The sequence below is a fragment of the Strix uralensis genome, chromosome 18, assembly GCF_047716275.1.
Source record: "Strix uralensis isolate ZFMK-TIS-50842 chromosome 18, bStrUra1, whole genome shotgun sequence".
NCBI classification, from domain to species: domain Eukaryota; kingdom Metazoa; phylum Chordata; class Aves; order Strigiformes; family Strigidae; genus Strix; species Strix uralensis.
In genome coordinates, this window is record NC_133989.1 from 6,361,379 (window position 1) to 6,385,168 (window position 23,790).

Consider the following 23,790-nt stretch of genomic DNA (forward strand, 5'->3'; position numbering starts at 1 on the left):
TCTGCTCTGTGCATCCGTGGATGCAGAGCCCGGTGGGTCGGGTGGTGTCGGGCCCCTCCAGTGCCATGTCTGCAGTCCCTGGAGGGAAACGTGCTTTCTGCCCTTGTAGAAATCCTAGTGCAGCGTGGGGAGCAAAGTGCACCTGCATGCACCATGGCAGCGGGAACAATTTGGGGTTAATTCTTCTGCGAACCTGCAGTGCACCGAATGATGCTGCTTGTATGGGGTGTGGGGGGAAATAACATTAAATTAAACTCTCCATAAGGGAGGAAAAGCATCCAGCCCCATTCTTTACTGCTCATTTTAGTAATTTCTTCCAGATAACCGACACATCTGTGTCAGTGCAATTAAAGCAGAAATTCTGTCTAATGAACAGTTGTAGCCCTTGGGCTATTGTGGAATGAACAGTGAAGTTGGAAACAGTCTTATTAAAATAATAATTAAGAAACAAGGGTGGGGAGACAGAGGGGAGGTACGAACGCCGTGGTGGTGGTATGCTATAGGGTGAGGAGCAGAGAATGAGGTCAACCCGGTTTTGAACTTCCAGAGGTGACTCCCCACCGTGACCCCCTCACGGAAGCGACTGTGTGGTGCGGTTGGACCCGGGGCTGGGCACACCCCAATCACAACAAAACAGTCTTTAAAAGCCAGTCTTGCAATTTGCTAAAAGCGGCTGCCTGGAGGGTAGCTGTAGGCCTGCGGGCGCCTGCTCCATGGTCGGCAGCGTTAGCCATCCTGTTAAGCCAGATCAGCTATTTTGTGTATATGTATTTTCTGAGATTTTGGTTCTCTAGCAGCTGATAAAGCTCAGGAAGAGAGGAGAACATTTCTTACGTTAGACAGGATTATATCTAGTTTAGCTTTTTCCAGAAAACTGTCCTTTCTCAGTAAAAAAAACATGCTGTGCACACCCACATAGTTTGCTTTAACTTTTCTTTCTCTCTTGCTCTCATGAGGACAGTGACTGCCCAGGCTGAACTGTGTCAGTGATGGAGACTGGCCAGTTTATCTCATGTGAGATATTGTTTATTCTTTTGCTTTTAAGTAAATAAAAAAAAAAATTCCTTTTCAGTGTTAACCCTTGGAGTTACAATGGCATCTCTCTGCAAGTCATCATTTTATATCAATAAATCAATTAGTACTTGAAATTGGCTTTTTCAAACTTAATACACTCCTATTTAGAAATGCGTGTGCTGCAGAAAGCTAGTGACATCTCAGATTAACAAAATAAAAAAAAAAAAGCAAATGCCATAAAAAAAAAAGACCCAACAAATCCCACTGGAATGATACATTGGAATGATTTTAGTGGGATTTATATCTATGAGCTGTGGGGTTTTTGTGGTTTTTTTTCTTTTGAAATGGTTGTGAACCAGAGTGATTACTTATCATTTTCATTTTAACTCCATCTGACAAATCGTTTTAGATGGAGAAAGCAATACTGCATCTTTAAATGGCTACTCTGTCAGCGCATCTTGCAGGGCTTTAAATGCCCTTTGTTATCGCAGTCTAGACAGGACGCAGGCGGAATATTTGATATGTTATAAGGCAAAGATTTGACAAGGTTGAATTAATTTACTGGCTTATTTAAAACTGAATTTCAAAACATTTTTCCTTACAAACTTGTCTTTCTCTCTCTATCCTATATGTTTTTTTTCTAAGTTAGTACGGTATGTTTCAACTGTTTAGACTGGGAGAGGAGACATTAGCTTACTGCAGCCTGCAGTACTTTAATTGCCCTTTTTATGACTGTCTAGACATCATGCAGATGCATGTTTGTGGTGAGAAGACATTTCCCCCTCTGGTTATACGATAGTCTGAAACCTTTACATTGCCTATCTCCTTACCCCCTCTGTCTTGGAATGTGCTTTACTCCATCTCTGAAAATCACTTTTTCCCCTGTTTTATTTTCTGAAGGACACTTCAGTCCCCATTTTCCTGTTCTCTTCCCCATGCTTATTTGCAAATGCTAATGCTTTCTGGGGGAATAAAGGTATGTGGAGCAAACGGCTCTTGGAGCCTCTCGGGCAGGTCAACGCTGCAGCAGGGGTGGCTTTGTGCGGTGCCCGGTGTGTCCCTGCATCTCTCTGCCAGTACAGCAGTACCGTGTTTGTTTGGGTTCCCCTTGCCATAAGAGCACAGCCTTGCAGGCCAGGTTTAAGAATGAAAATATCAGCAAGGCTTGAATGGGTTCAGAGTTTTAGTTATGCAAATCGGATGCATTAATTAACCCCGTTGCTATAGCTACTGCTTTATTGTTAAATGCAGTGAAAAGGGGACAGGCTGTGTCCATGGATAATCCTCCCCTCTCTGTTCTCCCCCCCTCACCGTCCTCCCGAAGCCGCCCTCCGCCCCGGTGCGAGGGCAGCTGCCGCCCCCCCCGCCCCCCGGGGCCGCCCCGAGTCCCCGTCCCGCGGGCAGGTGGCGGGTGGCCGGCGGGGGGGGGCGGCTTGAAAAGCCGTTTCGAAATCACCTCCGTGGAGGGGGTGGGCGAGCCAGGGGGGCTCCTCGCCCCCGTGGCCTCTTCCCTCCCACCGCCCCCACAGACCTATTGTCGGGGCTGACCTCGGGGGTCGGCTCCCCGCCGGCGCCCCGTGTCATCAATCTGCCGTCTGGGGGCTGCGTGGGGACGGGACGGGGGTGCTGGGGACAATGGGGCGGGCAGGAGGGACGCAGATGTGCCAGGGGATGGGGATGGGGAGGGCATGGCCACCCAGCCCCAGAAACCTCTCTGCCGAGCAAACGCTGCCGGGCTGTACGTGGGAGAAGGGCTTCTCTTTTTGTGCGTGCTTAAAAACTGACAAATGCAAAACGCTACAACAAAACTTAGACATTTCCAGCAGATCTGCTGTAGGAGTTAAAACCTTTCTCAGGCTGTTGCTACAGCTGAGGTGGAAGTAAATTTATTACCTTTAATGTTGTCAGATTTGGGGCGGTTTTACGCACCTCCCCCATTCGCTCTGGTGCGTGTGCATATAGAAATATGAAATTTGTTTTCACATCTCTGTGTGAGAGTATGCACATGCATTCGCTTCCATCTGGTGGTGTTCAGACCAGTTCAGGAACTGAACTTGAATATTGCAGTGACCAAACGAAGTGTGTGTGTCTGGATATTTGCATGCATTTTGCATATTTCTTTCTGCAGTGCATAATTATGTCTGTAACTTAAGATTGTCCTTGTTCTATGGGAGTAACTTACCTTGTGAAAGGTCACTCCTTTTGTAAGCAAAAGCTGCAAAATGATATAGACGGTAACAGTGCTTAAGAGGCAGAGAAGGGAGTGGTGTCCTGCTGGTCGGCCCTGGATGGGGCTGAGGAAATCCGGTTGCAGTTACAGCCCCGTCATGACCTGTGTGGCTTTGGCCAACTTGCTCAACCCGTGTTTCGACACCCGTCTGGGAGCCGCGTGTCGGGGCAGCCCCTGCGGCACTGCTGCCCGGGGGCACATGTCCCGGGGCCCCCAGGGGAGCTGCAGCACTGCGGCCTCGGAACGGGGGCACGGCAGGGTCCCCGGCACCGCTCCCAAATGCCGATGGGCTCCTCGGGGCTGTGCCGGGTTGATAAGTGAGGCAGCGTGGGGGGAGCCGTGCTGATTCACACAGAAAAAATGCTGGAGGAGCACAGGTTCCCCAGCCACAGCTCATGGTGTTTCGTAGCTTCCCTGCTCCTCTGCCACATCCCTGAGCCGGGTGCTGGGTGTGATTCGATGGGTGTTATGCTTGTGGCAGGGAGGCATGGGTGTTCCTGCTTGTCCTTGTGTCCCTCTCGGGGTGCCCCTGCTTGAGCACTGGTCCCACAGGTCTTGCTGGGTGCCGTGCTGGGGGTTGGGTGCTGGCACTGGGACACCTGAGCTGCAGCTGGCCCTGGCGAGGCCATGGCTGAGCATATTGGGAATTGGCCGATGAATGGTTTTCCCAGGAATAGGTGGAAAGAAAACTTTCTAGAGGACAGCCAGGGTGGAGGAAAGTGGAAAGTGAGGACATTGGAGAGGGAGACACAGTAAAACCTGGCGTATACCGCGTTCAGCCGGGAGAGGCTGTGGTCCATGCTGGTGACAGCCATGAGCCCCCATCTCCGCACCCGTGTGCCCTCACTGCTGGCTGTTTTGCGGTGGGGTGTCCCACTGAGAGCAGGAATGCCTGTGCCATCTTACTGCTTTGCAGGCGAGGAGAATGCCTTGCTGCTGCCTTCCTTTCTGTGCGTACAACAGATGCAGCGTACTGGATCCTCGTGACCTGCAGAATTAAAGTTGCCTTGTTTTGATGGGCCTGGTGATTAATGAAACGCATATTCCTTAGTGTCTCCGCAGCAGCAGGAGGAGGGAGCAGGCTACGGCACTGCTGGCAGCGCTCGGTGGTGTGCGCCGGGTGACGTGGTGCAGGCGGCTGCGGCTGACTGTGAAGCTGCAGGTGCCCCGTCGATGTGAGGCAGCTCCGTTGCAGCGGGAGATGGGGCTCAAATGAAGTTGGAATCGGAAACCCAATCCCTGTAATTGCTGTTAGCTTTCTGGAGAGGTGGCAAAGCCCTCCCGGGATGGAGCACTTGCTCTCCTTGGAGCGTCCACGACTGGCAATTTGTCTGTCGAAACAGATGTGGGCAGCGACAAACATCTATTTCTATAACTAGAAACAAATTTGGTAATTGCCTCTTTCAACAGGACTTGCTCAAGCAGGAAATGAAATTCCTAAATGGCAGTTAGCAAAAGTATTTATAGCTAAGTTCATAAATGAGATGTGCTTTCCTTTGTCATGAGTTTCTGCTTGGTGGAAGGAAAAAAAACCTCTACGGTAGCAAGCCACATATTGATCAGGAGTGTTTCCAGGGTATATGAAAATACTTACATATTAATGTGTTTATTTTTACTAGCTGTAGAAATACCCCTGACAAACAAAACCTCTTTGGTCTTTCAGGGTTGGCTGGCAGGGTTTGATCCAGATATTGTGTACTGTGTTTTTTCGCTGATTTTTTGATATTTTTTTTTTTCTGGTTCATGCTATTTATGATTGCAGACAGTAAAGTCTTGTTCCTATATCCCTCTCTCTGGATGCTTATGTTCAAGAGGGCGGGTGACACGCTGGCCTTGCCCCTGCCCCAGACATCGTGCAGGCCTGCTGCCATCGTGCTGCTTCTCGGGGAGCAGGAGATACTCTGGTTGTTCTCAGCTTGATGGGGGCAGTGAGCCTTGTTCAACAGTTTCTAGTGAGCAAGCAATTTTACCTATCTTTTAAGTGCAAAATCAAAATTGCTTTATGCTTTTAATCCAGTTTAGCTGTCCTTACCCTTGGGAGTAACTTCAAAAGCAATGTACTCCTTCCAGTCATCTCAGTAGGCTGGGATCAGGCTTACTGTGCATAAAATAAGTTGTCTCAAAATCTTGGAAAGGGGGAGGATGAGAGAAATAGGCACAAAATGGAGAGAAGGGCTTGAGTGTCCCAGAGAACCTCACTAGTTCTCATTGGTCTGAGGGAGTTGGTTGGTGTCTTTAGGACTTTCTCTAAACAGGTCTCCAGTTGGCAGCTCCCTGCTCAGAGTCAGGAGGTGTCCAAGCTGAAAGAGCTGCTGGCCCCAGCTCTCAGGTTTGTAATTTCCATGTAGAAGCTGAGTGCTGCCATGCTGGTCCTGCCTTTCTGGCCCTTGAGTGCAGGTCCCACTCCCTGCAGCTGCCACTGTGGCCATGCTAGCTTGGGAAGGTCACCTTTTAAGAACAGGCACAGTGATATGATCGGGACAGTTACTGTGTTTTAAGGACTAAAAGAATTTTCTGTGGCCCAACCAGTCTGATACTTCCGTGGCTATAAGCATGAAATGGGGCTATTTCCTTTAAAACAAACAAAAAAAGGGGGTGGAGGTGCAGGATGAGGCCATCGTTTGCCAGTGACTCAGAGGATGTGATGCTTGATTACTTGGGGTGACAAATGAAGAAAATGAGCTATGTTAAACGCAGTTATGGCCCAAGGACTGACACTATGAACGTGACTTCTTGGGACCCCATCACCCATTTTCCAGCAATGTTTTTTCTCAAACTGGCTCCTTTTTTGAGTCCCCCTTGCTCTCTGCCCTCCTGCCCTGTTCTCAGCCTGCCATCACTAGCTTGCGTGGTGTTACCTACATCAGAACTGGCCATGTTGAATCTGGAAATGCCATTTAGCTGTTAACTGTCCTGATGATGCATGAAGCAGGACCAAATCCAGTGGGCTCTTCCCAGCTGACCTGTCTGTTGTCACAGGCCTGATCCTGCTCCCTTTAATGCTTGGCTGTTGCTGCTGCAGCTCCAGCTTCAAGATGCTGCTGCTTAGTGCCAGCAGTGGCAATATCAGTATCAGGATCATACTCTGTATCTATCTCCAGTACTTCCCATGCGGCCTTGTAAACAAATACAATTGTTGACAATCTGATGGGCTCTTCGTATGCGGTTTTATGGAGGTATTATTTAGAAGATAAATGTAGCAGATGCTAATACACTAATACTGCAATAATGACTTCTCCTGGTCTGATTGTTTCTAAGATGACCTAACAGACAAGTGGTGGAGGGTGAGTAATCTGCCATCTGAAGTTCCTTGTTCTTTCCTCTCTTCTTCCCTGTCCACAGTCTCTGAGAGGGAGAACATTGGTCTCTTTAACGAGTGGAGCTCAGCATCTGGTGGATGAAATGGCCTCTGTAAACCTGGAGCAGTGTTCGGTGCTGCACCCTCTCTGGCAGCCTTTGGATTCCAGCTGTTGCCTGGAGCTGTTTTGGTTCTTGCTTAAATTAGAGCAGTTCAAATGTAATGTTTAGCATAATGGGCATGTCCCTTTTCCAAGCAGGGCTGGGAAGGATGCGCCAGGGCAGAGCTGCTTGCACTGGGCAGTGTTGCTGATGTGCCAGGGTATTTTCCTCCATGTCATATCTATGAGGGGAGGGTGAGAGTCCGTGGCCAGACATGGTCCCAGTGCTGACCCTGCTGCTTCTCCTGTGGGATGCTGCAGAGCCCGAGTCCCTGCAGCTGCTCACTGAGGAGTTGTGAGTTTACTCCCTCCTAAAATCATAGCTCAGAAGGGTGACTAGATTCAGATGGCTCTTCTCAAATTCACATTCTTTAGCCTTGAGTAGAAAAAATGAGGTCCACTCTTTGGCTGCATTGCTTAACCCACATCCTTTTACAGAGGCTTTGATGAGCATCTGGCATAACAACCACACTTTGGTTGGACTCAATTCTGCTGAGTTTAACCCTTGGCTCCTTCCAGGGAGCCACATGCTGTTCCAAAGTGTGCCCAAATTTTGCTGTAACATCTATCCCCTGCTCTCTGAAAGCATGCTCGCAGCCGGCAGGCACAAATGCAAGCTCTTCAGGCAGGCAGGGCTTTAAACGGAGCATGAGGACCAGGCAGACCTCAGGCCAGCTCTGTGGACCCCGCTTTGGTCTAGGCTACTGCAGACCAGTTCAGTAATACCAGCTCTGGACTTTCTGGTTCTCTGCTTGCAAAAGATGTGTGTCAGTATGTGTAAGGCAAGGCACAGGGTGTCCTTAGCTTTCATTTTCCAAAAGTGATTAGAACTGGTTTTGTGCCCTAATTATTGGGGCATGGAAGGTAGTGGTAGGCTCTCAGCTGTTTGTGGCAAGGACTGTCCTTGTGTGTCACCTTGTTCTCGATGGTGCCTCTGGGCACTGCTGAAGCTGTGGTGCCCTGAAATGTCAGTGAAGACTGGGGAGGGGAGCGGGCCAGGCTGTCAAGTAGCTGACAGCTCCTCCTCCTCCTCTGCAGCCTGCTGGTGCCCAAGCCCCTGCCCTTGCTGCTTCCTTCAGCCAGAGATGTGGGTGCTGAGAATGGCTGAAAGTCAGACTCATCACTTCTAGTTTAGGGCAGTGTCTCTGCCCACCCATTGGCAATAAGTTTCGTGCGAAGATGGCAGCCCAAGTCTGTTGGAGAAAACTCTGGGTCATACTCTTCTGCCTGTCAAAGCCCCTGGGTGGGTAGAGGAGCAAGCTGAGGAGGATGCTTGCTATAGGATGCTAGTGAAGCAGCCCAGGTTTTGGGTCCTGGTAGACAGACAGCTACTGATGCTGGAAGAGCGGGACCTTGGTCTGCCCCTATTCCAAGACTTGTTTTCCATTTGCTCTTTTAGGAGCCACACAGGCTTGTTGAGAAGCCTTTAAGGTTACTGGCCTGAAATGATTCTTGGCTGAAATCCTTGAGCATCCCTGTTTGGCATCCCACAAACCTTGTAAGTGCAGAATTTGGGGAATCACAGACAGGGAGGAAGGATGCATGGACACTCTTCAGCTCCAAGCTTCAAATTACTGTCAGTGCCAGTCTGATTTGGACTTCCATTTCCCCCCACCACCTTCCTGATTACTCTTGAATAGCCTCATCTGCACAGCTCAGTCAAAAAGTAGCTGTACCCTTATTTATGTCTTTTACATGCTTGTTTTATGTAACTAGAGCGCTGTCATCAAGGGCTACAAGGAACCTGTTCAAACAGAAGATGCCCAAGGGTGGGGGTGGATGAAAAGATGAGAAAATTGGGAGGAGAGGGAACTGCAGTCAGGGCTGTGTACATCTCTGCTGCGTCTTGCTCTGAGTCATGCAGCCAGGGCAGCTCTGTGGATATCAGAGGTGTTAATGGAAAATCAGGGATGAAAGTGCACACTGCAGATTTGTGAAGACTTTTCATTAATTCATCCAGTTAATTTTGCCATGTCTGGAAAGACTCTGTGTGTGCGTGTGTGTAGAGACCTTTCTTTCCGGGGTGTGTGTGGTGGGGGTGCATGGAGGGCGGAGCATTGCAGTCTGTTGAATTTACCCTAAATCCCCAAGGATTATGGAAGAAGCCGGGACATGTGGTGTGACATTACAGTGCCACCATATTTAGCCGATGGTAGGCAGCAATTCATTTATGGATTTTATAAGCTTCAGGACTGGACGTGGCCTGACTGTCCCCAGTCCCTGGGGTCTGTGCCAGAGGCTGGTGCTGCTCACCAGGTGCTGCTGTGGGACGGTCCCCACCAAGGTGTCCCACTCCATGTCGTTGCGGGCTCTCGACTGGAATCTGTGGAATCACGGTGCTGAGTCACCCGCGTGAACCAGGCTCTGTAAATAACCATAGGCATTCCATGAAGCAGCCGTGCGCAGCGAGGAGCAGAAAGTGCTGCTTCATAGTTGGAGCAAGGGCTCTGGGGGCAGAAAGCAAGATGCTTTTCTCAGATCCACTCTTCTAAGTATCACCTAGCTCTTTGCGTGGTGCCGACAGGTATCCTGCTGCCACCCCACAGGAGGCACGTGTTCTCTGGAGAGCTGGTTGGTGGCAGAGGGCTCGGGTGCTCTGTGCTGTGGGTTCCTTGTTCATGCCAATAGTTTTGTGCCCAGTAATTGCATCCTGTTGCTGGTGAGGTCTTTGGCTCCATGCCTGAACCAAGGGCCGTGCTCCTGCAGTCCCAGGAGGGACTGGGTTCCTTGGCGAGGCTGAGCCAGAGCTGGGGCTCATTCCTGGGCTGAGTGACCTGGGGAAAGACTTTGTTCCTCTGTGGTGGATGGGCTGGGAGGCTGGGCTCACCACTTGGCAGGTGATATAGGTGTCCAGGGTCAGGGTGAGCACTCCTCTGCCTTGCTGTGGTGCATCTCCCATGCCAAGCTTTGTTCCAGCTGCTTGCCTTCTTTGTCTTCCCAGGGACCTTAATTCCTTAATTACATCATTCCCCACCACCAACCCCCTATATCTGTGCATTGACTTCATCCATAGGCTATGGCTCTGCCGCCTGAGCAAGGAGGGAGACTGTGGTGTGCCCACTGCTGTGGGCAAATCCTTGCTCTAAAACCCTGCGTGGGCACCTGCAGGCCCTGCCGGGGTGGTCAGGGGTGCTGCAGGGACAGGACAGGGCCAGGGAGCTCAAGCTACTTGCCATTAGAAGTCATCCTTAGCCTGTGTCTTCTGGAGGCTAGAGAGATGCTGCCCAGGTTTGTACAAGACTGGATTACAACTCTTCATACTTCAACAAGAAAGTTGGAAAAGTCTGAGTCTGTTTCTGCCCATTTTATTGGGGCAGTAGGAGGAATCTCTGTACAAAACTATCCCACGCAGTCTTGGTGTAAAAGTTGTTTTAAGTGTGTCGGAGAAAGTGAAGACCAGAGGTGAAGGCACAGTACGCAGAGGGGTTCCTTGGCTCTTGCATTAGGCACTTACAGGATGTTTCTCTGGGAACATAAGTGACATTTAATTAAAAATAGTCCCTATGTATGGTGGAAAATGGCCAGTCTGGAAATTTCTGTACAGCTGGGCTGCAGAGTAACATCCTAGTGTAGACAAGGATTCTGTTATCTCGGATTGCAGGTGTTTGCGGAGGGTCTTCAACAAGACTGTCCTTGCGCTGTGGTGGGCTAAAACCCAAGGCCATGTCAAACACCCGCCTGCCCAGTGAGGAGCCTGGCTGCTGGGAGTGAGTACCTGTGTAGGCAGTGACAGCACAGGGGTGATTCAGGGGGAAATGCTGTTTCCACAGTTCTCTGAAACTTCTGAAATAGTGAAATTTGTGTTGTTCTCAGCCCCTTTTTAGCCTCCCTGACTCTTACTCACTTCCTTTTGGATTTTTCTACTACTCAGATTCACATCAGTTTCTAGATTAGAGGAAACTGCTGGAGTTAAGCTTTCATTTTAAACCCGATTTTTTGCCTTTTCTGTGACCTGTGTTATTGCAGATGTTGGGGCAACGTTGGAAGTTTCCCCATAGACATGGGGCTGTGCCCAACACTCCCAAAGCCTCATGAAGGCTTTGCCTGCCTCTGTTACCAGCTGTCCTCTCTGTCAGGCACATGGAGCAAACTCAAAACACAGTTTTAGATGTATTTTCCCAAAGAATGCTAATAATACAAGTCATAATGGGGCTCTGATGCTGAGGGACTGTTATGGGAGCATCCAGAAGCTGAGGTGCATATTCCATCTGTCCTGGGTAAAAATAACTGATGGCTCATTAACTTCCAAGAGCGAGGCTTGCTTGGGAGGTATCTCATCCTGTCTGGCATGAAGCAGGGCGTTGGGTTGCCTCACACCGGGCTGATGTCCACCAGAAGATGAAATCAGCAGCAGGAGTTTTTTCTCCACACCCTTAAGAGCATATTTTTGATAGTCTGAGTTTGTGATTGGACTCATCGTGCTTGAACTGTCCCAGCAATGTTTCAAGTCAGAACTAAGGGGTTTTTAATGATAAAAATACCCCAGAGGAAGTGAAAGTGAGCATAGGAGAAGCAGAGTATTCTTCAGGGGATTCTCTGCTTGCTTTAATTTTGTCTCAGCAAAACAGACTTGGGTTTTAGCACAGTGTACCACAGCATTTATGATGACTGGCATATGTTTTTAAAAACTTTTTTTCTTAGGAATTGTGGCTAGTGCGGCTATGTTTGGTTCAGCTTAGCTGTTATCTCCCGAGTAATTTCACTTCTCATCACTTCTCACAAGATATATAATTCCAATATATATAGAAATTGTAGTTGAAGCTTAAAGAGAATTGTTTTGACCTGCAGATGTGTACCATACCCAGCTGAAAGCAAAGGTCATCTTGGCTGACACCCTGTTTGAAAGCTGTTCTGTCCACTTGCAAATGATAGCTGGAGTACCTCTAATTATTTTTGTAATTATTGTAGCAGAATGCAGGTGTATTTTTTTTTTTTTCCTCCTCTTTATATTTGCCAGTGCTTTGGAGCATTTGTCTTCAGCAGTGATACTCTATGTGGAAGGAAGAGCATTAATAAAGTTTATAGTAAGCCTTTTATGAACTGTAGTGTAGCTGTAAAAAGTAAGGAAATGCATTTAAAGTGTATCATAGCCTCACCTCCCCTGCGGCCGTTGTGAACTGTGTGTGTGTGCAGAGGCTCAGCGCTCCCAGTGTCACCGTTGACTCAAGTAGGTCTCCCTCCTTGCAAAAATATTAATGAATTTTAAACCTGTGGGTGCCAAGTGTTTTGTTCGCACTCAAGGAAGCTCTGAGATGCATCTTTCTGCAGCTGCTTCTGTTGAGCCATGAGTGTGGTCTTTGGTGAGAGGAGTGGGGCCGGACGCCCTGGCAGCCGTGCCAGTGAGCTGCCTCTGCATTGGCACCAGCTGCCAGCCAGCTGCCATTTTCATAAATTTCAGACACTTTAGAGTCTTATCGTCTTGGTGGCCAGGCAGCAGGCTGGTGTGGGCAGCAAGAACACGTGCTGCCTTCCTCTAAAAAGCCCTCTGAGCAGGAGTGCGGCCACAGCCTGTGTGTTGCAGAGTCTGCAGGCTTTGGGAAGCAGCAGAGTCTCCTATCATTCATTGATATAATGCTATAATCTACTGTGAAACCCTTATTCAAGGCCACATGTGGTTTAAAGTGGCAAGTGAGTAACGAACTTGAAGAATGGGATGTGACAAGTGATTTTACTTGATCACGAATATTCAGTTTCAGGATTGTGAGAATCTGGGGGAAAAATGCTTAGTTGCAAAACAGTTACACGCGTGCTGACTTGAGTCCCAAAGCTGCAGCGTCTAGACAGAAAATACAGAAAAGCAGGTTGTGTCACTTAAATGTGATGTCTGAACCTGTTAGTTTGAAACGTATTCTGGAATAAAAATTATGCAAAATTAAATTAGTGTGACCTTACTTTGCATTTGGAGGCTGAATATGCCCATCTTGTAAAGCCTAGTGCATTTATAACACTTCCCTTGGGGAAAATTACAGAGAGAAATGGAATGAGGTCTCTTCTAATTGAAAAGTGACAATGATTAGGAAGCCAAATACAAAATGTGTTGAGTATTTTTTTTCTTGTTTTGTTGTGTGTGTGTGTTTTTAAGAATATCACTAGAATTATAAATTATGTGCTTTGCAGTTTGGCTTGTTTTTCATTCCCTAAAGGCTTTTTATTAGCATAGCAGCTGAATTGCACTTGTATAATAATGTATTAACTCAAAGTTTGGGTTTTTAATGATCTTTCTTCATTAATTTGACTGAGCTACTGGATAAAATCTTACCGAGTATATCCAGCTTTTCAGTGTGTTGGGTTTTTTCCCCCTCTGTAAATGAAGTCCATGAAGACAAGTTAAAACAGAGGGAGAGTTGGCAGAAACTTTGACGCCTCAAGTGGGTATGAGTCTCTTGAAACTTGAAAAGCACAAATTGAGTATGTGGGACTTTTTTTTTTGTTGTTGTTGTTGGTTTGATTTTTATTTTATTTTTTCCAAAGGTCAGATTGGGCAACGTGAGCATTCTTGGGATTAAAGCTGATCTCGACATACTTGATGTGTTTGCTCCTAGGCACTGCGAGGCTCTGCTGCTCCTCACAGGCTGGGCTTGGGGTAGAACATGACTCGGGGCACTGTGTGCCCTCTGCTCTTCCCTGAGCTCTTGCTGGTGCGGAGGAAAGAGGTTCCTGATGGGTTTGGCCTCCTCATGTATACACACATCATTGGGAAGAAATTTTAATTTTAACAGCACCACCAAAGAAGACATGGGGGGCAGATACATTTCTTGTATATGATACCTAAACGTTCAGACCCTCATCTGTGCTGCAGGACAAGGGTGGATGTGCTCCACTGCAGTGATGGAGCTGTTTGCTTCCCCATGCTAACAAAGGAGATTGGAGAATAGCAAGGCCATTGGTATGAAAAGGCCAAAGTCCGAACTGGGGGAGCTGATCAGGTTTTATCGTTTCACTAAACCCATTTACAGAATGTTAATTTGCAGCTTAATTGTTCTCCCTTCTACCACGAAGTGAGATACTAAAATTGCTCTTCTATTGATAACACCAGTGTGATTGCTATAACGTTAGACTAGATTCCACACTGAAATAACCCAATTTAGAGTTTAAAGAGCAAGGCATGATGCATGGCTGAACACTGCTTGTGCCTCCTGGCCTCGCCCTGTGGACCCTGGGGGGTCCAGCCTGTCCAGGTGACCGGTTCCAGTAGACCATGGGAGGGAGAGATGGGGCAGGAGGAGCATCCTTGCCAGAAAGCAGCATCCCCTTCATTCTGGTAATCACGTTGTGCCTTATTATTGCACCTCATGGCAACTGTTTTGTAATACCCCAATTACAAGAGTCCCAGAAGCAGAATAAACAGCATTCAGGGCTGGATGGGGATGGATGAGGTGCTGGTGTGTTGTCCCAGATCCTGACAGAATTCCCACCCTTTCTTCTGTTTCAGGCTCTGCTTGTTATATGTCTGTACGTGTGTGCTGGAAGCTTGGCTTAGGTCACTTGTAAATGACACGTCTTGTGTGTGTTCCCTCCTAGGAAGGAATTAGGGCAACCCTTCCTGATGGCCAAAACTTCACCTCTGTCACCAAAGTACTGCGACCAATTTAGCAAGGTTTGGTTCATTTAAGGGACCTCTCATCCTAAGAAAGGAACTTTCCTTTACAACTACCTTGGTCTTGTTTTTCTTCAGAAATATAACCTCTTTTAACAGAAAAGGAAGTTTTCCATCACTGGCCTCATTTATATTTTTTCTTGTGTTTTCTTACTGTGGCCAAAGCACATGCTGCATTTTGAGGCTAAATTGACTCATCTTCCTAAAAACCTTGGTTGCTTTTTGTTTTGTTTTTTTCTTTTCTGTAATGAATTCTGCAAAAAGTGGGCTCTGTACCCAAGCTGGGTGGCTGCTCTCCAGCTTGTGGGCTCTGCTGCCCGTGTGTAGATGAGGCAGAGGGGCTCTGTGTCAGTGACCCCCTGGGGTCTGGCTCTTCGTGGGTGACCTGGAGAACACCCGGGGGAGCTGTGGGGCATCCCATGCCTGACTGGGGTGTCAGGGCTTCACCCTGCCAGTTGGGTGCTGGAGGCCAGTGGGGATGCTGTCACCGCCTCTGGGTGCAGCTGGCACTAGGATGTGCCTTTGAGCTATATAGGGACGTTCCTACATAGCAGGAATGACATGGGAAGAGACATTGTGCCTTTTTTTTAATAGTTTTGCATCATTCTCCTTTCTCAACCCTTTAAGATTTGGTGTGTTTGTGCGTCTGGTTAATCTGATTTGTGTTCAGAAAAAATGAGCTCCTGTTTCAGCCCGTTCCTCCTCCTGTGGTAGGTCTCTGGTCCTGTCACCTGTTGTCCCCACGAGCAAGCTGTGCTGCTGCTTTGGGACTGGATCATAAATTGTTGGGAACGTGGGTTTTTTCCAGGCTTTTTCCCTCGCAGTGGTGTTCGGGCACCTTGCTGGGGTTGCTGTGAAAGACCCAGAGCTCTTTTAACAAGATGCTTTTAGCTAAAAGGCATTTTTAAGGCAAAACTCCTTTGCAGTGTTTGGCTTTTAATCCCTCTCTTCCCCACCATGTGCAATCTTCTGGTGTAGAGGCAGCTGCATTTTAGGGGTGCTGTAAGTATACGGGCTCCAAGTCACTCATACATCTAACTTTAAGTGACAGGTAAGGCTCCTGCTTTCAAGGCATAATTCTGCTTTTTGAAGGTGGTGGGCAGAGCTGGTTAAGCATTTTAGGCAATGGCAGAAATAGCTGCTGTTTAGCAGAATGAGCTCCGAGGTAACTGGCAGCACTCACCACCTGGACTGTTTTCTTGACATTTATTTGCTTTTACTGGCACTTAAATGCCACCTGCGAGGAGAAAACTTTCCATTAAAAAAAGAAAAAAATAAATTTGCTTGACTCAGCAGAAGCCACCCTGGCTGGGACGAGCAGTGTGGTGCTGTCCTTCGAGGCGTGATGGGTCTTCCTGTGTATCTCAGATAGATACATGTGTGTGTCTGTATAGATAAAATATAGGTGGCAGCGTCTATGATAGCCTAGGGCATGGCTTTCCAAAGCTGGATTTTATAGCTGTCCCTAATGAGAAGCAAACAAAGTTTAAATCCCCAGAACTATTGAATTTTGCTGGTCTGGCCCCTCCTTTACAGTGAGCACTGGAGTTGCTGCTGCCTGGTCCTGGGCACAGTGAGCCCTGGGTGCTGCTGGCGTGAGGGGGTTTGAGGGGGGACGACCGAGCGGTTCAGGGATGGCGTCTGCTCTCTGGGTGCCAAATGCACGGAAATAATGACCCCAGCGCTACATTTGCCTCCAGTACTCAATTTTCCTTAGCCTCAGAGAGGTGTGAGGAATTATTTCCTTAGGAAATTTTAGGAGTGGCTTCTTACTGCCTCCTGCCAAGTATCTCCGGAGTTAACTGGATAGTCTGTTGTTTGCTTGTTCTTGTTTGTTTGGAGGATTTTTGGCAGTTTTCCTTTATGCCAGTTCAAGCCACTCAAGCTGCCACTGTCAGCTGGCCGAGCCCTGAGCCGAGGCATGTCTGGAGCTCCGGGACATGGCCTCCATGGGCAGCTGTATCGTGCCCGTCTGGCGTCTCACTGGAAAGCAGGAGGTCTCCCTGCCTGTGCCCTGTGGCGGATGGGCTGACGTCGGGGAGAGGGGGGCTGCCAGCACTCGTGCCTGCTGTGCTGTGCCATGCTGTGGGCTCCCTGTGCCACTGACCCCCGTGACAGAGGGACACGTGCCTGGTGTGAGGGTGTGCTGAGAAGGACTTCAGTCAGTCCTCCCTGGAGGAAGGAGTGGTGGTGATGGGAAAAGAATTGCAGAAATCTAGCTTACATTTAGCTAAGTTGTTTCATTAGGATGAGTTATGTTGGTTCATGGCTCCGTGGCCCTGAGCAAGGCGTGCTCAGCGCTGAGATGCTGCTGGTTTTGTGCCCAGCGGTGGGGACATCCAGCACACTGCAGCTGGGAGGGCTTTGGGAAGTCCTGTCTGCAGTGTGGCTTGGAAATACTCTGCTTTGTAGATCGTCTTTAAAGATCCCTCCTAGAGACTCTTCTATGGCACTGAAAAAGTGAACTGATAAGTTTTTTATAAAGTAGCTGGCCTCAAAGCATGCAGAGCCCATGTAGGCATGTTTGAGAGCTTTATATGGGGGAAGGATGCAGTGGTGTTATTGGCATCTCGGCCACATTAGTTCTTGTGCTCAATTACATGCTGCTTTTTCTGGTGGCTTAAAGTCTGTCTGTCTCTCTTGCAGCGGAGTTGGAGTTTGTACAGATAATCATAATCGTGGTGGTGATGATGGTGATGGTGGTGGTGATCACGTGTCTGCTGAACCACTACAAACTCTCTGCGCGATCCTTCATCAGCCGGCACAGCCAGGGGAGGCGGAGAGACGAGAACCTCTCATCAGTAAGTTACACCCGGCTCTTCCAACCCAGATCGTCCTGCACCATTTGCCAAATGATGTGACGCTGGGGAAATGTTAGTGCCAAAGGCATTCATTTGGGTCATGTTTGCCCATGTGTCGCTTGGCACTGCATGAAGAGACACCTTCCAGGTTGGGTCTTGGCATAATCTGTCTCTCAGTTATTGGGGGGAGATGGGGGGGCTTTTAGGGATGCCTCTGGCTCTTTAGGGTGCTGTATGTTGTAATATATGCACAGCTATAGCCTCCGCCTTTGTCCTGAGCTTTCCAGTTCAGACTTTACATCAGTAAAGTAACTGCACGACGCTGTTCTTGGTGTGTTCTATTCCTGAAACCACCACGTACCCTCAGCTGCTTGGGATGCATGTGCCTTGCCTTTAACAGCCCCAAACTATTGAGTCCTTTGGCAGCTCTAGTTGAAGAGTCTGGCATGACTGTATAAAAACTTATTGCCTGTCTTGAAGAGAATAGGAAATCCTGAAAGACTTTCTCCAGTTTTCACCAGTGGTGCTGCCATTACTGTGGTGGAGGGGTCAGAAAACACTTGTCAGCCAGGCAAGCAGAAATGTCTCCAGGGGAATGCTCGAGAAGTTCCCTGTGTAACCCAGGCTCTCTGCTTCGTAAGAGCCCGAGGAGAAATGTGTTAATTGAACCTCTGACAGGGACTTGAGGGGGAGCCTCTCTGGCCTTGGGGCAGATGTTGGTTTATGCAGTTTCCTCAAATGCAGCAGCTCAGAGAGACTTACAAGAGCCTACAGAGAAATGGAATCATATTTTCTTGGAGGAGCATGTACTGTTCACTGCTGCCTACATGACTCTGCCTTCAGTGCAGGGATATCTTGTGCTGATTCTTTTTTTTTTTTTTTTTAGTGTTCGTCCTGAAGGATCTTAAAGCTCTTTAAATGATAGGGCTTCCTCAAGGTCACTGCTTCACTCCCTCTCCTCTGCAGGCTTCCAGGGCAGGCTGAGCACACCGGTGCTGCCTTGTGGTGGTCTGTGTGCAGCTGTGCTCTCTTGTATCAAATCCATGCTTGCTGCTGAAAAATAATCAAATTCTGGGATTGCTCTTTTTTCTTTTTTTTTCCCTTCTATTTTTTTTTCTTTTTTTTTTTTTTTTGAGAGAGATATCTAACATATTTTATTAAATAAGTCTTCAGTACAGTGCTGTTGAAAGCTGTCCGGCCAGCAGATGCCCAGGGCACAGACTGTCCCTCTGCTCTATAGCTGCTCTTCTTGTCACACATTACACACAGCAGACGAAGGTCCCTTATTGGACTCTTTGTGCCGAAGTGAGAAAGACACCCCTTGGGAAGGAGAGCTGTGCAAACCCCAAGCTCAACTACCCTTTGTTTTGTGGGCTGCAGAGCGTGTCTCCAGAGAGCACAGCAACGAGCTCAGCTCGTGGTCGTCTATCGATGCTTTGCAACAAGATCAAAGTGCCGGGAGCGCGTGATCCCGCGTTAAACCAGCCGGTGCGAGGGTGGTGATCGCTCAAGCACCTGCCTGCTTTGGGGATCAGAGCTAAACTCCCTGCACGTATCCCCGCTCCTCCTGGAGTTACAGAATCTTATGTCTCTTCTTACCATCCCGTGTACCCGCTTCCAACAGTAGCAGAGTGTGGGCATCTGAGCACATGAATTATTAAAATTAGCAGAAAGATTGTATTCCCATTTTCAGAGTTTTATCTCGTTTACCATGGCCAGAATGTTTTGCTTGAACAGTATCGAAATACTTCATTTTATATTTTCAAAGCAGGTATCAGATCAAGCATTTTTATTTTAATATACTAATTTCTGTTTTCTTAAGTGGCCTGTTCTTTCCTCTTTGTAAAGAAAATACAAAAGGCTAACATGGAAAGAGAAGAGAAAATCACATGGAGATTGAACAAAAATTTCAGGTTGAATCAAAAATCATTGTCTGTTTAAAAAATAATACCTTTTTCCCCCTTTTTTCTTTTTTTCTTCTTTTTTTTCTTTTTTAAATTTCACCAGGCCAAAATTTTTCAGTCATTTTTTGTCCAGTCCCCACACCAAAACAGCTCCGTTACTTATTCAGTCTTCAGACACGTCAGTAATTAAATGGCTTTTCAGCAAAGGTTTACCTCTGTACCTCTGCTAGACCTCAGTGAGGATGCAGAGTCTTCAAAACCTTTCTCAGAGCTAAGGAGAGAAATGCGAATGTACCATTTTCGGTTTCTTTCCCCCTCTATAATTCTTTCCCTTCTCCCTGCCCCTGTATGTGCTGCGATGCGGTGTTGATGGAGTGGCAGCCAAGCTTCCCTGTGGCCCGAGCACCCTCCTGATGGGACAGAGAACCCCCTTGTGTGCTGAGCGGGAAGCTCATTACAGTGGGATCAATCATAATAAAGATCTTTAAGGTAGCTCATTTCGGATTCAGCACAGCATGTCTTTTTGTAGAAAACAGCTCCAGTCTAAACAAGCGCTGAAGGCTGGCAGTCAGAGGCCGTGCTGAACTGGATACCGGTTTATGTAATCCATTAAACTTGCACTGAACTGGTGTTGGGCTTTTCAAATCCCAAACTTCATTTTGCTGTCATGACCGCAGACAGGCACCAGAGCTGCATACATGCTTTTCATCTTTTGAAATATTAAAGTAGTTCATCCCATGGTCAGGATGCTGCTAGGTCTGCCGGAGTTGTCCTTTTTTGTTGTTGTAGCTCAAAAATTACAACTGAAGGAGAAATTAATTTCCCTAAAGATTTTTTTAAATGTGGTTCTTGCTAGCAAGGAATTCTTGTATTATATCATGTGTTTCTCCATCACTGTTATCGCTGTACTTAAACTGTCTCCTTATAACAAGTATCTTTATTTTTCCAGAACTAAGAATATTTAAGAAATGCTACTAAAAACTTTTTTGCAATAAGAATGGCACTGTCCCTGCACCTTTGGAACAGTGATATCCCACTCCCCCAAGAAGTGGTTTAAATGCAATTTTCATGCATACCTTTGTCCCCCAAAATGGAAAATATAAGTCCTCCTGAAGGCTCAGAGACCTAATCTGCACCATACAGCTTTACAGAGAAAATTTCCTGACATCACTAAAACAAGTGGTTTTATAAAAGTAGAGATCAATCTTTGAAAAAGAAATTAAAAAGCAATTTTAGGTTCTGCAGTGAGTCCTGGAATACTTGTGGAGGCTTTTACAGCCATATTGCTCGTCAGACAGCAAAATCTCAGCTTTCATTTCAGAAAACCATAGCTTTCTAGACTCAGCCATTGTTGAGATAAATTCAAGTCCTAAACATTATGAAAATCAGAGGTGAGTGAGGTGAGCCTGGAGAAGGAGGATTTACCGCGGTGATGCTCCCTCACGGGGCAGCATGGTTTTGCTTGTGTCGGTGGGGCTGTGTAGCCATCCCATGGCCAAAGCACAGAGGCTAAAAGCATGTCTGTTTTCTGTCTGTGAGGCTTTGCCATCCTCTGAGTACTCATTTCCAGCAATTTTAATTCCCCTATTGAGTTTTTAGAAGAGATGAGCTGTTACCCAGATGGGCGTCACAGTGTGAGGCAGAGGGTCGGAGTTGGCGAGTGGTGAGCGTGCTTGTGGTCGGTCAGCCATGGGCACAGATGTGTGTCCGGGTCAAGCCCTGGAGTCCTGGGAGAAGTGGTTAATAACAGCTGCAGAGATCTAGCTCCTACAGAAAATGGGTCTCCTGTCTGCTCCTTATCTCTCCGTGGTTCCCATTTTAATGGTGTTTCTACTGGTTTACTACTCTTGCATCTGCATGTTGCTGGAGCATCGTTCCTGGACCTTTGTGCAAACGGATGAGTTAACGTGTGAGACAGAGCTTTTCTTCTGAACACCTGGGTGGGATATTGGGTGCAGGCGTTGGGTGAGTGGGTGCTTAGGGGTAGGGGATGTTTTGGGTGGAGCAGCGCACATGAGGGACAAGTACGTGCTCTCCCCATTGCCCGCCGCAGCGGGAAGCCCCAGCTGAGCACGGCGATGCTCCGCACGCCGGGAAGCGCCGGGCTGCAGCCGCCCTCGCGGGAGCCGGCTGACATCACTCCCGGGAAAGGGGGAAGCAGATGGGATATTGCCATGGCACTGCCCACTGCCAAGTTAAATATAAAACATCTAGCAGAAGGCAGCGGGGTACTCGCTGCTCAGGAAGTCTGCCACGGGGGCATGGCAAAGTAAACACAATTTTCGGAGTGCTTCCTGCTCCTGCCCGCTGCTGCGGTGTCCTTCGGGATGGGGTGAAGGGCTGGCAGCACGTGTGGCAGTGCTGGAAACCCCCCTGTGCCCTTTTGTGTCAGCACTGTGGCTGAGCCGGGGCTCAGAGGCGAAGATTTGATTGTGGCAGACGCAGTTCCTCTTGGGTCTTTTGGCTGCTGGAGGAGTTTTGACTGTTGACTATCCCTGCAGGCAAGAAATACATGTAAAATGGACCGAAACAGTTGATGCCTGTGTAAACAGTTGCATATTGAAGTCTCAAGGTCTGTACAAAACACGGCGGTGCGTTGCTCAGGGAGGACTATGCGGCGCACAGCTCAGCCAGCGCTTTCGTTAGCTGTAGCTGGGGAGGGCGCTGGTATTGCAGCACTTAACCTCTGCTCCGAGGAGATGCTCCCTAAAAACCACGGAGAAGAGGGAAGAATCTGGGCCGTCTCATTTACATATAAATCACTGTTTTCCTTGCACCGGCCACAGGACTGCCTTGAGGTTTATGTGCAGAGCTGAGCTTCAAAAACAGGAACCTGATGGGATTCTCTCCATATCTGATGCCACGTGTGATGCCACAGGAGAAAATACATTCTGAAGTTGGGGAAAATAAAGAAGAAAAAGGCAGGGGGGGAGAAGAGAGGGGGAATATAATGGGTGGCTGCTTTGGAGATTTGAACGCGGTGCTGGTGCTGCGTTTGGGGCAGTTGGGTGCGTGGTGTGGGATGCCCGGGTGCTGAGGCTCCTGCCCAGTGCTTGGGGCTGGCTCTGCCACAGAGGCACCCCCAGTCGGTCTGATCCCGGAGGCGCTTCTGGGGGGACGGGAGACGCCGCTCAGCTGCCTACTGGGATAGCTGCAAAGATATGCAGTAATGTTTTTCCTTGCATGCCACAGCCTGGTATGAGGCCAGATGTGCTTCACAGCTGGGGGAGGTCCAGGGAGCATCAGACAGGCAAAATCCCTTCAGACTTTATCAGCAAAGGTGTCTGGTGCTGTGGTACCATTGCAGCTTTTTACAGGCTTTCACTGCAGCACCAGGCTGCCTAGATGGCCACCACAGTTATATAGAAATAGGTATCTTCATAGTAGGAAAGCTTGTGGTTTGCTTGTCTGGAGAGTCCTGCTGCAGAGGCTGGGCCTGAGAGTGGCCTTTGGATGGGGCACCTTAAAGGGAAAAAGGGCAAAAAGAAACGCCCTTGCCATTTTTCTTCCACTGGTGGTAAATACTTCTGCCTGCTCCTGACTTGCTAGTGCCAGAACTGGAGTTTCACCTGCAAGGAATTGAGAAGTGCCAGCTATTCCAGGTTATAATTATGAGCCTTCTGGCTTGTTTTCCTGCAGTCCTGCCTGCCGGAGGGATGCTGCTATATGTGAATATTAGAAATATTTAAATATTTTAGTTCTTAAGGCAAACGTGTCTAGGGTGAACTGTGTATGCTCAAGTATCACCAGAAAATGTGAAGAACCTTTGTTTGTTTTGATCATGAATTGTAAACTAATCTCATGGTTTGGGGGAAATTGGCTTGTGGCTTTATCATGCCTGGGGTTGTTGGTGCCTATGTTCAGATTGCATGATCAGGGTGATGCTTGCAGTGTAAGAAAGCCTCTAGACCACAGTTCTTTGTTTAAGCCAAGGATCACTTATCCTTTTGGGGAAAACATGCTCTAGAACCATCCTGTTGCTACAGATTTCTATTTTTTTTTAGCCAAATCAAAATTAGGCTTAACATTTGGTTATTCACTTATTATCTTTATTTTCCCATGATTTCCTTGATTGTATGCATCAGAATGTGGGTGTGAGGTTTTTCTAAAATCTTGTCATTATTTCATGGAGCGTTTTCTGATGTCTTGTGAATCACCCACGGCTCATGGATCACAAATTGAAAAATACTCCTCTGGCATGTTTGAACCAGGGAGAGAAACATGCTGGGTGGGTGTGGGCGGGAGGGGGGAAGTCTGCAAATGGGAGAGCGTTGTTTGCTGGTGTCGTTCTCATCATTCATTCTGCAAGTGATCTATTAAATATAAATGGAGGTGAAAATGGAGGGAAATTTTAATCAAAGTGTTGTTTTCAGTGGTAATATGCTAATACCCTTAGCCTATACCCATATGATACCCAGCATATATGATAACAGCTAATGCCCTACTAGAGCTGGCTGCCTGCTTAGAGGAAGGTGTGTGCTGTGCGTTGCTGCAGCCGGGGCAGGAACGTGTTGACGGCAGCAGCAGCAGCAGCTCACCTGGGCTCTGGTGCAGGATGAAACCTGGCACGAGCCGTTCGCAGAAGGGTGTTAACCACAGCTGGCAGTCAGACTCACGCTGCACTCTCTTCTCCTTTCCAATGCAGGAGGGAAGCCTGTGGCCTTCGGAAAGCACCGTGTCGGGGAATGGAATAACAGAGGTGAGGGCGATGTGGGTGTGGGTGTCGCTGCTGTTCCCGCTGTCGCAGGCTGCAGCGTCTCACACTTCTCGTCCCCTTTCTCTCTTT

General features: G+C 48.1%; 1 protein-coding gene across 3 annotated transcripts in view; it reads left to right on the plus strand.

Moving 5' to 3' along the window:
- Positions 1-23,790, plus strand: part of PMEPA1 (prostate transmembrane protein, androgen induced 1) — a 52,768-nt gene that overhangs the window by 23,603 nt on the left and 5,375 nt on the right. For all 3 annotated transcript variants that reach the window (XM_074888322.1, XM_074888323.1, XM_074888325.1), the window contains 2 exons: positions 16,946-17,100; positions 23,650-23,703. In XM_074888322.1, coding sequence (XP_074744423.1) covers positions 16,946-17,100; positions 23,650-23,703 — 209 coding nt within the window. The remainder of the gene's footprint in view (positions 1-16,945; positions 17,101-23,649; positions 23,704-23,790) is intronic.